At 42.9% G+C, this 13,244-nt stretch overlaps 1 protein-coding gene across 1 annotated transcript in view; it reads left to right on the top strand.

Moving 5' to 3' along the window:
* Window positions 1–11,986, top strand: part of TRIM55 (tripartite motif containing 55) — a 38,883-nt gene extending 26,897 nt beyond the window's left edge. The window contains exon 10 of the mRNA XM_009885574.1: window positions 11,867–11,986. Coding sequence (XP_009883876.1) covers window positions 11,867–11,986 — 120 coding nt within the window. The remainder of the gene's footprint in view (window positions 1–11,866) is intronic.
* The last annotated feature ends 1,258 nt before the right edge of the window (window positions 11,987–13,244 follow it).

Here is a 13,244-nt window from a genome sequence, read left to right as displayed (position 1 = left end):
GACAGGCTAAGAGAGCTGAGAAGAAGAATACGTACTTTGTGCATTAGACTTCAGAAACTCATTGACTCGTTTGGCATTCCAGGACTCAGGCATTTGTTTTTGTTCTCTTTATATCTGGAGGATATGACCAAGGCATATAGATGTGGAGCTTTAGGCATATGAAGAATGATGTGTGTGTTTTGTAAATGCCTGTGACATCTAACTGTTGGACTGGCTCACCTGAAGGGGTACATGGCCCTTCAGGCTCTTGGAAATCTGACTTCCAAATATGCATTGAGTCATCTTTAGTAGTAAGATTAGTTTGCAGGAGTGCTGAACATCTACCGCTTCTAACAGTGCAAACACTTAATACTCCCAGCTAACAAGCCAGGTACGTAAGCCTCTCTTGCTGCCCAGCTTTAAGCAACCAAATGTGAAAAGCTGGCCCTAAGTTCTGCCCTCCAATTCCCTCATGCAGACCTCTGATAGCTAGAGAAAGCCATGCACATCAAGAACAGTGAAACCACTTTTTTGGAATGTGTAGTCCTTAAAAATGTCTTCACAAGTGGAACCACTCTATCCCTTGGTTTGTAATAGATGAATCCCAAAAATCAGCAGTGACAGGTATTTTATAACAAAACTTACTTGTGTTGTCACTGGAAGAAAGCAGATCCAAAATACCTTGTAACTGCTCTAATTATTTCAGTCTGGTTAAAATGCAGAGGTCAATGGATGCATAAGGAAAAGTTTGTTGTTTTTCTATAATCAGATATTTGTAGGCAACATCTCTTATGCAGTGACACCATATAAATTCGTGAGAGTTTATGGAAGTCTTGTACTCACCTGGGTCTCTGGTTATCCAGTTTATTTCAGTTAAGCTGAAGTACTGGACCCCATATTCTTTGCTCAAATTCCCTGTCAGAAAAGTGGCTATCTGTTGCTCCAAAGGACTCAAGCGCATACATTTAGTTTGAAAGGAAATGCAAGTTAATCATCCGCAAACAGTATTCTGATCTAATTTCCCTTTGCTGCCAGTAAGTACAGTGCTTTGATTCCATGAGGATATAAAATATAATCAGGACTGAGCTGTTTGGGAGGAGAAATACTAATGGAGTGGCCTATGTTAATCTTGTTTCATTAGTTTTAAAATTTTCTATTACTTGCTTGCAACCTTATGCCATCTCCCAGAATTACCATAGGGACAATCCTCTTTGTATGCATGTACTGTAGTTCTCTTTGCCCTGCCGCTGAATACTTCAATTTCAGCTGGTGATCCTTCAAATCTTTTTCTATGAGACAGCTTTAAATCACATGTCAGAGAGGTCAGTACTTAGCTAAGTTTTAGCCAATCGGTTGTCATGTCAGTATGCAGACAACACAGACAAAATAAGATCATTTAAAATCAAAATAAGCCCAAGAGAGATCATGTAAAATCAAAATAAGCCCACGTTGTTCTCACTGCCCATGTACCTTTGCTTTTCCACCACTCTATAAAAGGTACGGTCCCACATTTTAGTGCAGCGCTGCTCTGGAATGATTGCACTAGCATGGTGGTGGTACACAAATAATAATTTCCTTTCTCTTCTCTGAATGGAAACTCAGTCTTGCCAATCTGCCAGGTAAGGAACCTAAGTCCCCCTCTTCAAGCCAATTGCTCCAAGAGAGGGGATTGCTTGCTTGAGAGAAGGCAGTCTTGCAAGGCTGGATCTTGTGAGAACAATGCTAAGCGAGGGTCTCCCTCCCCTCTGGCTGACCTGACACAGCCTCCCCACAGTTTGCCCCCAAAGCAGGACAAGTTTGTTAGCATCAGCAGTGGGCGCAGCCCAAGTAGCTCTCTCCCAGGAAGCCAGCTGCTGCTCCGAAGGCTCTCCTCTCCCTGCAACAACCACATTCGGTGCTAATGAAAGATCTGGGAATGCAGAGAGCAAAAGTCAACTTGATGTTTGCCATCTAGGTCTGGGTATACTTGTACTGTATCTTTTCTTAGGTAGAAAACTGGATGGGTTTATTTCTGTACAGTTAAAAAATCTGCAAGGTTTGACTGAATGAAAAATGGGTCATCTATCCTCCGTGAAGTTGAGCCTTTTCTAGGAGACCCATGAATCAGCTAGTATAAGAGACCAAATTAAATTCTGTTGGAAGCTTCTTCCTAAACGTCTCTTAAATTTCACTTGGGGGGGGAAAAAATTCTCAGACTGTAGCTGAAATACAGGGCAAACACCAGATGCAATAATCTCAGTTAACGGTCCAAAAATTCTGCCTTTGCTTCTCCGTAATTTGACTGAGTTGGGACTTGTGGCTGGGTCTGCGGCCACTCAGGCTGATGTTTAGTTGGTGGCAAATTCCGCCTGTAAATTTCCATTTTGCATCTTGACTTTCTGCTTCAGGTGAGATTTTTTTCCCCTCAGTTTAGCAAATACATGCAGTGAAAATCAGGAAAGTCTTGATTGTTCCTCTTTAAACACCTCTCTCTCCCTTGCTTCTGAGAATTATCTGAGTGATTCAGAGGCAGCAGTGATGAGTCGTGAGGGCAATGCATTAAGACTGGCTTTCAGACAACACTTTCTCATAATTAATATGACTGGCAAATACTTCACCTGAAGTCTTACCTCCAATAGTCTGCTCTGTGATTTGTCTGGTGAGTCATAGATACCATCTGATTTATGTATATTTCATTTTTTTCAGTCCATTACTAGCAAAAGGACCTCCACAATGACAGTGTGGACAAAATTATTTCTCCTGTTCAAATTAATACAAAGCCGGGCTCACCTAGATGTTGTCTTTCTGTGACTAGCTCATTTATATACTGAATCCTACCTCCACTCAACCTCCTCCTCCAAGCATCACTCGTTCTGCTCATTGTTAAGACGTTCAGAAAGGAAAACAGAGTTTAAACAAAAAATATTTCTTAATCATGGATGAACTGTTGCTGGTTTACATCACATTACAGTAGATTTGTGTCACAACAACACAAGCCATCTGTTTGTAAAACACTTGGTGAGTTGCCATCCTACTGCCTTGAGACAGTTCAGACTCTCAATTTAGCCATACACTTGTCTGTGAAAAGCAGTGCTTGTAATCCTGTAACCACTGGAGATGCATCATCTGATTGAAAATCCCATTGGCAGTAATTAGTAAACTGAGCCTTAGTCTTTGTGTTTGGATATCGTATCATGCCACTTCTAGGCTTTCCTGACTTGTGAGCAGGCAAGAGGCTGGACCGCAGCACCCTGCAGGATTCTCTGCCCACCTACCTGTTGCTTGAAATGCAATTACAGGTTGGGTGGCAACCTGTACAGCCAAAATGAAACAGAAAAAAAAGGAGAGGAACATATCAAGCAGCATTGATTTAGTCTTAGATCCCTTCTCAGGTGATACATATTCCTGACATCTTTACACTGATCTTCAGGTCATTAAGTAAGAGACCAGTGACTAATTCAGAAAACCTGTTATCCCAGGCTACTGGCCAATGGAGATAGATAGATGTCACAATGGTCAAATCATGCTACAAGTGTCCGACATAGATGTCACGCCTTTGACTGAGCAGAGAACGAGGATCTCAGTACTGGAGACAAAGTGATCTAAATTTCTAATTGTTCCTTTTAATTTAGAGAGCACTGTATAGAACTTGCCTGAGTCTACCTCAGCTAGTGAAGGTGGTGATCGAAATACAGACCCCGTCTCTTAGAGCACTCTTGGCTCAGCAATTCTGCACACAGAAGAAGTGGCTATTTTTCACAATGAAACACTTGCTGTTTGACTTGCTCTATTACAAAATGCCTTATTGAGGAAAGGTAGTTGTTTCCCCACTCGGTGATGGTGAGCCTTTTCAATGTCTGACACCAGATTTATTTTTTAAATACATTCATTTTTATATTTATGCACAATTTCATAATTTAATTTTATAAAATAAAATTATTCTTTTAAAAAAAAAACATTACGGACCTGGTGCCTGCCCAGATGCAGGTCAGCTCCAAGCTTGTCTCTGGTGACCGTTGTCTGTGATCTGTGCTCTATACTCCATAACAACCCAGTCAATAACTGTGATTGAATCCAAGGCCTTAAGAGGAGTATTTGTCACAGCTTCCTTGGACTTACCCTGGGAACGGTGAGAGATGGGCAGAAGGAAGCTTCATTTAATATCCTGCTCATCAGTTGGCCGAGTGCTGTGCAAGCAAGACAGCATTGCTAATGGGTGAGCAGAGATTACAAATTGAGACGTGATATGACGGATGTCTGTCCAGGAAGTCACGGTGCTGCTCACTGAGCAATGTATTATTGTTGGAGTAGAGTCATTTCTTGGCTATCAGCTTCGACTACTGTGGTTGTAGTAAGGAGAAGATTCAGGCAAAGGAAGACATACAAAAATGAGCGCACTGAGGAAAAGGGACAGCAGCAACAGGTATAAGGGGAAAATGGTAAATGGTTTAACTGTGGCCAAGGCTTTCTTTTTCTGTTAAATGGTGGCTTTAGAGAATGGCAACCTGTTGCTTTAGCTGATGTTACAGCCTTTCTCCCTACATCTCCATCAGTGTGTTTTTGTCTCTCAGAGAAGGTGTGCTGTGTCCACAGCTTATGTATACTACACTCCACGTATTTACAACAGCCCAACTAAGTCAGTCCTTCATGATGTGAACAGTGCTCCAACCTCCGAAGCATGGTACGTGTCTCCACACTGGCTCCGTTATCTGATCTTGTGAATGGAGCTCCAGGGTGAGTCACAGTCTGAACTGGCACTCTGTCTCATTCATTGGACTTACAAAAAAACTGTTTGCAGAGGAAGAAAAAGCTTTAATTTACAACACCCGTATTACTCAAAGGAAAGACTATATGACAGACACAAACATGATGTTAAGCCATTGCTTTGTTTGCTACTTCTGTCTGAAAGCTGATAACAAAGTTTCTCTGACATGGACTAGAGAGATTACTGCCACAGAGAAGTTCTTGGAAGGTCTTTACCTCAGGTTTAACTTGGTGATCTGGAGTCATATCTACTTGTCTGACGAAGTAGAAGTAGGAGTAAGGGAGGAGGACTGGTAGGCGTGAGCATCTTTCTGGCACTGGCGGCCAGTGCATACAACTTACTCCAATAGCCTCTCAGGACGATCATTCCTTTTCTAGGCAGTTCTCCAGCAGGGCTGGAAGGGAACAGAAACGATAGATATATGATATCTATATATATATATGATATATGATAGGTAAATGATAGAGGTCCTCAAAAACTTCACTGTCAGAGGAACGAAGAATGGTGTGTGGGTAGACCCAGAAAAGACTATTCCGATCATGCAGCCTTTACATTCACGTGTTTGTTAGACTCTCCTCTTCGGTTTCCTTCATTTTCCTGGACAGTGGCAGGATTAGGTTTCATGCAAATATGTAGTTAATCACTCTCAACAAAAAGCAATGTCAGTGAGGGACAGCAATGGGTGAAATATTAAACAAGTGTCTCATTTCTGGCTTTTTTGTTTGAGTCATGGAAAAGATAGGTGGCATAAATAAGGGAATTGTATTTCCTTTGTCCCAAGTAATGGTTAGGAGAGAGCTGCTCTCTCACACTATTCTCTAAAATTTTTTCCGCCACTAGTTCGAGTGTCTGGACCTTTGGAACCCATGGGAGCTGTGCAGATCCTATACCAAAATAAGCTAGCCGGGCTGTTATCTTCTGAACTATATTTGGTCTCTTTAAGGTCATTATGTAAGAGACATTGCATTAGACATTAGCCACATAATGTTAATTGCCATATAATGAAAATCTATTGAAGAAAGGCATTTCCTCCCAATGGACTTTTAAAACTCATTACTGACCACCACTAGGAGAGTAACAGTTCTAGTACTGTGAGTGATGAAGCTTGTCTATGCACATTATTTTGTCTGCCACCATATGTATTTCCATGGCAGGTAATTGTAGCAATTATTTCAGAGAATATTCTGTTGGTTGCCACTAATAAAAAGAAAAGATCCATACAAAATAAGCCTCTTAGCTTGAAACAATATTGTTGTGATATATGTGACAGCTGCCAGGTGTTATGCTGAAGGAGCTAGACTGCATAAAAATATGAAAACAAAATGCTTGAACTAAAGTTTAAACTATTTAAAAATAACCTGTTGTGCTCCCTTTGTTTCCGCTGCCTGGAAGTATTGAGTGCCAGAAGTGTAACACTTGACATTTGAGGCAGACAAACAGAGCCTACAGATTCTGTGATGGCTTTGTGACCAGCTAGCATTTTTTTTAATCATGCCTGTTCTTGTCAACATTGGGAGATGTTTCTAAACAAGCCAGCTAAAATATGGGAATTAACTTTAGTTTCTAACTCATTTTCTGAGGCTACAGAAACTGTAGAAGCAAGAAGCTTGTATTTTCACTGCTTCTCTCTCCAAGACCCACATTTTCTAACAAATTCACACTCTTGCATTCCTTCTGGATCAAGAGGAGGCAGCGAAGGCATTGGGTGGTTCACATGCCTCTAAGGGTGTAGATCTGGGTTTTTTCTCTGTCAGCAAAGGTGATTTAGGAGTTTCTTGCCAAATGGCCCTGCTTCTTATTCCTGCCCGGATGCCACCATTCCTGTGGCATTTGTGCTGAGGCAGCTGTTTGTTGGGCTGTGCTGGAATCAAATAGTCCGGCTTAAAAATATCTTCCTTCACCTCAAAAAACAAGCAAAAATTGATGTCATTCCAGTGACATTCCCATTCTTAGCACAGCCCTGCAAACAGCTGCAGCAATGCAAATGGACAGTGAACCACGGAGGCAAAGCGGGAAGAGGTGGATGGGGAGCCAAGGGGCAGGACCTGCTTTGGTTAGCATTGTTGCTCCAGAAAACATTCATATAGCTGCACAAGAGGGCTATTTCTAACCAACCATCCCATCCATCTGCATAATTGTAAGAAATAACCCCCTATCCTAGGACATACTGAATTCTAATAAGCCACATGCATTCTTTTCTCACCTATTTCACTGTAAATCTAGACCTTTCTCACTAATTTGGTCAAAACTGAGACCATGACTCCTCAAGATGGTAAATGTAGCTTTGGAGAATTCAGCAGTAGGTCAGAAATAACATACTTGGGTGACACAACGTGTTCAACTACTACAAATTCACTAGGTAGAACCATATTTGTTCAAAAATATGAGCGGGTCATTTTTACTTTGCCAACAAAGGCATAATCAATTCTCCTGCGGCTGGCATAAAACTAGCAACCATTTTTTGTTTTCTGATTAATTACAAAAAATTGTCATCATTTAGTTATACTCGATCCAGATAAAACTTACCGCTAGGTGATCTACAGCCCTTAAGGAAACAATCATTTCAGCCCTCATTTCTTTCATTTCTCACATCTCCTTGCAATCTGGTGTGATATAAACTCTAAGAGACCCATTATAACAATAGTTTCTCCAGATTCTACCTTACCGGAAGCCATCAAAATTTAGCAAACAATTGCCAAACAAAAAGCAAACCAAACATGACTGTGAAGACCCTTCACCTTTCCTCCCCACTCCCTAAATTTAAGAGGTACTGATCTTGTAAAAACTGATAGTGCAGTCAAAGTTCTCGATTCCTATCAAGCAGTTTTCTGATATCCTGAAGTATTTGTTTGGACTCTTTCTTGTGTTACTACTTAAAAGCCAGGTCTAGTCTAACCTGGTCACCAGGAGTGTCTCTGGAGTCAGTAGAGAGAAACAGGTACCTCCAGAGCAGACTTCACCCTCTAGACACTTCTTTTAGGATGGGACAAATCACCCTCTGGTGGTGCGTTTCTCTCATCACGCTCATTAGAGGGGATGAACACAGTTTGCTTGAGTGGATATCTCCTTTCTGGATGACTGAAGTTTGGTTACATGGATCCCAGTCTTTGGTACCTAAAGGCTATGAAGATTAGTGGTGGTAAAGCAGAAAACAGTGTGTAGACTTCATTGTGTTTCAAATATCTAGAATGCCTGGACTGCCTGTTTTTCCCCAGTGTAAATAGCATAACTGCTGGGCCCTAATAAATGAAAACGTTATGACAAAGCCACCCTACTCACCCCTTTCCTCCCCTCCACGCCTTTTACAAGACCCTTATACAGATTTAAGTAGTGCTCTGCTTAAGGAAGCAAATGCTGAAAGATGCTGAATACCTGCAACTTTGATACGACTCACCAGGTTAAACTCCAAGATCCTTATACTGTTTATCCATGCTAATTCTAGCGTGCCAGATGCTGAGGAGTGCTGAATGGCTGCTCAGTGGGAGTTGCGGTTGCTCAGCACCTCCAAAGAATTGGCGTGTAAACTCCAGCCTGGACTTTGCTTATGGGAAAAGTAAATCCAACCATCAGTCATGCAGGGTGTGCTTCCCTCCCCGCTTCATGAGCTGGCCTGGTGAAAATTCCTGGTGCTTATTGAAAGCATCATCTGATGTCACTCAACACCACAGGGGAAAATATAAATCAAAGTGTAAGTATTCAGCACTCTCTCAGCATTGGCCTAATGGAATTAATGTAATCTGAGGTAAACGCTTCAGTTATTCCTTATTACTGTTAGGGACCCAAATCAAGGGTTGGGACTTGTTATTCTAGGTAATGTGAGAAAACAAGCCCTACCCATGAGATCTCCAAGACGAAGATAAAGCTTAGGTAGAAGCTTAACAACAGTTACCTAATAGCAATGAAGAGACACAATGAAGTGTTGAATCTGAACCATCTGAAAGGCATGTGCCAAGGGCTCTGCCGTGCTCAGCAGAAAACTTTTCTCTGGCAGCAGAGTAGGGCTGCGGTAACAGGGAGAGCAAGGTGATCCGGGGTGAGATTGCAAGCACCTATAGAGGGGTCGGGTGCCCGAGTCCTGCTGACACTGAGGGAACCTACTTCTGCTTTCTGAATCACCTCCTGGTTCAAAAAAGTTGTTTTCTGTGAAAGTCTACAGCTGAATTCTTTGTCTCAGACAGCGCAAGCACACTGTGTAACTCCGAATTGTGTGGACTGCCATTGGAAGGGGGGAACAGACTTAATAATGTGGAGAGGGTTGCTCCTTGCACCTTTTGATGGTCTCTTGCCTCCCATGAGGATAGCATACCTCAGCCACTGTGTGACTCAGACTGCAAATACTAAAGTGTCAAAGGTGTGAAAACACAAGTCTAAAAGCCAAGGAATGTCTCTATTGTCAGTTCTATGCTTGCTTCACTCCCGGCTGGGTGTGATGGCAAATGATTGCTCTTGGAAAGGCACATCGAGGCATTGCAGACTGGCAGCCTGCTGAGTCCAGCGAGGTGCAGGGAGTAAATGCTTCATCCAGCCAAACCCAGTGGGAATATGCTGGAGCCCCGACATGGTTTTGCTGACACAGGAAGATGTCATCACAGCAGAATATGAAGGAGTTAACACATTATGAAATACAGTTTTGGCAGTGATGCAGACAAAGATTGTTTTGTTTGAAATGCAGTACCAGCAGTGTTGGTTAACAAGGTAATGCAGTCACCTGGCCAGTCTCAGTCATTACACTGTGTTATTTCTTCTAACATGTTGGGTCCAAATCCTATGAAACAAGCCACTTAACTTTAGGCCCATAGATAGTTCTTTGCTTCAAAGTGAAGCTTAGTTTAACGTATATGTTCAGATAATGGCTGGTTGAAATAGCAAGAGGAAGTGCTTGCACAGGAAGAGAAATTGCAAGGTGACAGTGTGGTTTTAAGTAAAAAAGAATAAAACCACAGGAAATTCTTTTTTAAACCTCTTCCCAGTCCTATTCCCTTGCAGAGTGAGGAGAAGCAAGGAGGGCTGTCCCACGCCTGCTTACACTCACTGCTGAGGGCTCGGTGCACAAAATTGCACAACCAATTTCAAAATGTCTTTTTGCTAGTCCAGGCATTCTGGCTGTCCTTCCAAATCTAAAAGGCAAAATTTTCAACATCACAAAGGACTAATAAACCACCTACACTCCTGCATCTACCGAGAACAAGAGAGCGCAGAATCCCTTACGACTCAGAAAGTCGAGCCATGTATTTACTGCTGATACCTGACTTTTGTAATCGGGTTGAAAGGTTTGCATTCAGCACTTTCCTGGGCTGAGAGGCACATCTTCTATAATCAGGATTCAATTAGCTACCTGCCTTTTCAGCTGAAGATCTGGCCCCGTGGGCCCGATTCTTTACAATACTTTTGCATAAGCCTCAGAGACAACCCTTCTCACCAGCATTGCTGAAAATGGACTTTTGTATTCAAGTAGGCAGCTGTTTCTCCCAGATTTTTCACCATGCTTATGCTCTCATTAAAGTACATTATCAAGTTAGCAAGCAAAGCCTATGTTCTTCTGCAAGATCCTTGTCCATAAAAATCCTTTCTGAGCCCTGTATTTTGCAGTGAGTAACAGTGAGTGCCTTGATTTGAAAATGTGAATCTAAGTCAAAGACTGCATTTCAAATATTAAAGCAGGTTCTCAGGTAGTATTTCACTGGAACAAGTAGGGCTATTCCAGCCTCGAGTAACTGGGGATCTGGGTCTAAAGAAGGAGCTACGAACTTTAATTAGATATAAATAAAGAAATAGGGAGCTACTTTTTTCATACCCCCATGCTGTCTTGTCTGTTGGTGTCATGACACTCAAATAGGTAGTAACTGGAATGAAGCCCAGTAGCCAATTTATAGTTAACATACCATTAGTTCTGACTAATTCCTGTGGTACACTTTAACATTAAGCACTTAGAAAAATGCTTAGGAAAACCATCCACCCCATGCTTCAGTTTCTCACAATCATCCCTGCTTCATTGTTTGTTCCTGGATATGTCTGTTAGCATGACTGTTTCGGTAACTTTCCATTTTAGGACAGTATTATAAATGATTGAGACACGTTAAAATTCAGAGGACGCTGCTCTGTCGTTTTCCCTCTGTCGAGTAGTATCTTGACATCAAATAGTTCTCCTGAGATCATGCTGAACTTCCCAAAGTAAGGTGAAACCCTGCACAGAGGAGGCTGGCAGTATTGGCTATTTTAATTTTAAGAATGTACAATAATATATGTGCATATCTAGGAATATAGAGAGGGAAAAAAATCCTGTATACTGCACGTTAAATTGTGATTTTAATGCTGAAGACACAAGCGCCCTAATCATCCATTTTTTGTATATTTTATCTTTAATAGGATTTCTGATACTATCACAAAGCTGGTCTTCATTCTCTGCCAAAGGGATCTGAAACCACTGGAACTAGTAAAAATATTTCCGTATATCATACTGGCCTGTTAAATATTCAGCTAATTTTAAAAATAATGATAATTCCTGTGATTAGCAGCTACAGCATATCATGTCCAGCTTCCTTTTTTTACTGTAAGCGTAGGATACCTGTGCAAACAAGAGCAGAATTTGGCCTGGGATATAAGCAGAAGCTTCTATCTCTGTATTTCTTTCCTGTTCTTGCGCTGAGTGAAATTGAAGTGAAATAAATAATAAAAGACTTTAAAGAGAAAAAAAACCAACACAACACCACATCCAAGGCAGATTTCATGACAGCAGAACGAGTATCATTTTGAGTGGCAATGCACTGACAATAACTTTTGGCTTTGGTCCACATCAATCTGGAGGCCCAGCTACACAAGCCAAGCTGGCTCAGGATCGCTTCTAAACAGGCAGTTATCACCTTTGGTGCGATGATATTCCAGAGGTCCAAAACAGGACTAAGCCCTTTGCACAGGGGTGACACGCTCACCCAGCGTAATCCTTCCTCTGCCATTGTCCGTGGCAAAAGTCCCTCCAACTTCTCTGGCATTAGAAGTCTGGCTGGCCTCGCCAAATTTTCATCCTCCCTGCCTTTTCCTCTCTTTCCCACTTCATTCTGGTTTTCTGTGTGTTGTGAAATCTTGAGGATTTTGTTGCAATTCATCTTTTCCTCTTCCATTTGTCAACCTTTCCTTCCTTTACAGACTGGTTCTGAGCCATCCCCTCAAGGACGAGTGGAGGAAACTCCCGTGAGCAATGAGAGGGGTGACGAGCCGGCTCGTCATGTCTTCTCCTTCTCCTGGTTGAACTCACTGAATGAATGATGACTCACTCCGGCTGGCTTCTGGTGTGCTTCTCCTCGGAGGGACCGCGAGCGCAGGCAGCCTGGCTCTAATCAACAAAGAAACTGGCCTGGAAAGGGATATCCGAGCAGGTTTCATTCCCAGGAACTCAGCTGACCTCCACATCGTACCCGACCCTTGAGATGACAGTCCTGAGAGGGGTGGAAGCATGGGGACAAATTGCTATACTGTATTGTAGTCAGAGTGTTTTCCAATAATTTCTTGTTTCCAAGGGGAAGATAGCATCACTTACAGCTGTGGGCTGAGCACTGCTAGTGTTTTGTTTTTCACTTTTGGGCACGTCCCCGTGTAGGTGTAAATGCTCCACCAATGTTGTTAGCTAAAACGCTGGTATGATATTCTCTAGTAGCATCCTTTGCCAACACAGTGTTTCTCCTCAGTACCCTCCCGCCTCCCTGCTCGTCAGTGCTGTGACTTCAGTGACACTATCGTGCCCCTGCCAGCCCCAAGGTGGGGTTGTGTCTAACCACCTCCCTGCAGTCACTCTTAGTCCCCACGGTAGCAGTGCCTCCCCGGCTACGGAGGCTGAACATGGGAGAGGAGAGGGGAGCTGCCATTTCTGCCTTTGCACTTGCTCTCCCTGCTAAGCCACAACAGATGACACTCACGTAAACAGGTTATTTGTAGGGAAGGTGCCCAGCGACAGGGATGAGGGCGATGCACGTGCTAAAAGCACTGGCCACCTCCTGCGTATGGATGCAGGACACATCTCCGAGCCTGTGGGGCAGATGCTAGAGTGCTGCCCACACCTGCCCAGCTGTTATCTGTGTCTATGTCTTCTCTGTCATGTGCGTAGGAAAAGGGGAGTGTTCTTGCATGAGACCAGGATGCAGGGAGGTGGTCACAGGTATTCATGCAGGGTTTAATTTGAAGGCCCCACGGCCTGTAGAAAAGGCAAATGCCGAATATCCTGTTCCATGTGCATGGCAGATGTTGATCAGTCTAATGAAATCAAATTTGTGTCTTAAAAGAATCTGTACAAGTTGTACTGAAGGTGACACTCTGCAAGTTTTGTCACTGGGGACAGGGTGGCAGTGCTCAGTAGTGTTTAAGAGACATTGACAGGTTGCTGGGAGTGCTCGGCACCATGGCAGACCAGGCATCAAGCTCTGCGCTAGGGTTATGTGTGCATCTTTCCAGCAGCCCCAAGCCAGGCCCTAAACACACACCATTTTGGCAGGGGACAGTGTCGGGGTGTAGGGCTGCACTGTGCCCCAGC

This window comes from Charadrius vociferus, unplaced genomic scaffold, assembly GCF_000708025.1.
Source record: "Charadrius vociferus isolate BGI_N301 unplaced genomic scaffold, ASM70802v2 scaffold835, whole genome shotgun sequence".
In the NCBI taxonomy this organism is placed as follows: Eukaryota; Metazoa; Chordata; class Aves; order Charadriiformes; family Charadriidae; genus Charadrius; species Charadrius vociferus.
The sequence above is the reverse complement of the archived record's forward strand: the minus strand, read 5'-3'. Positions and strand labels throughout refer to the sequence as shown.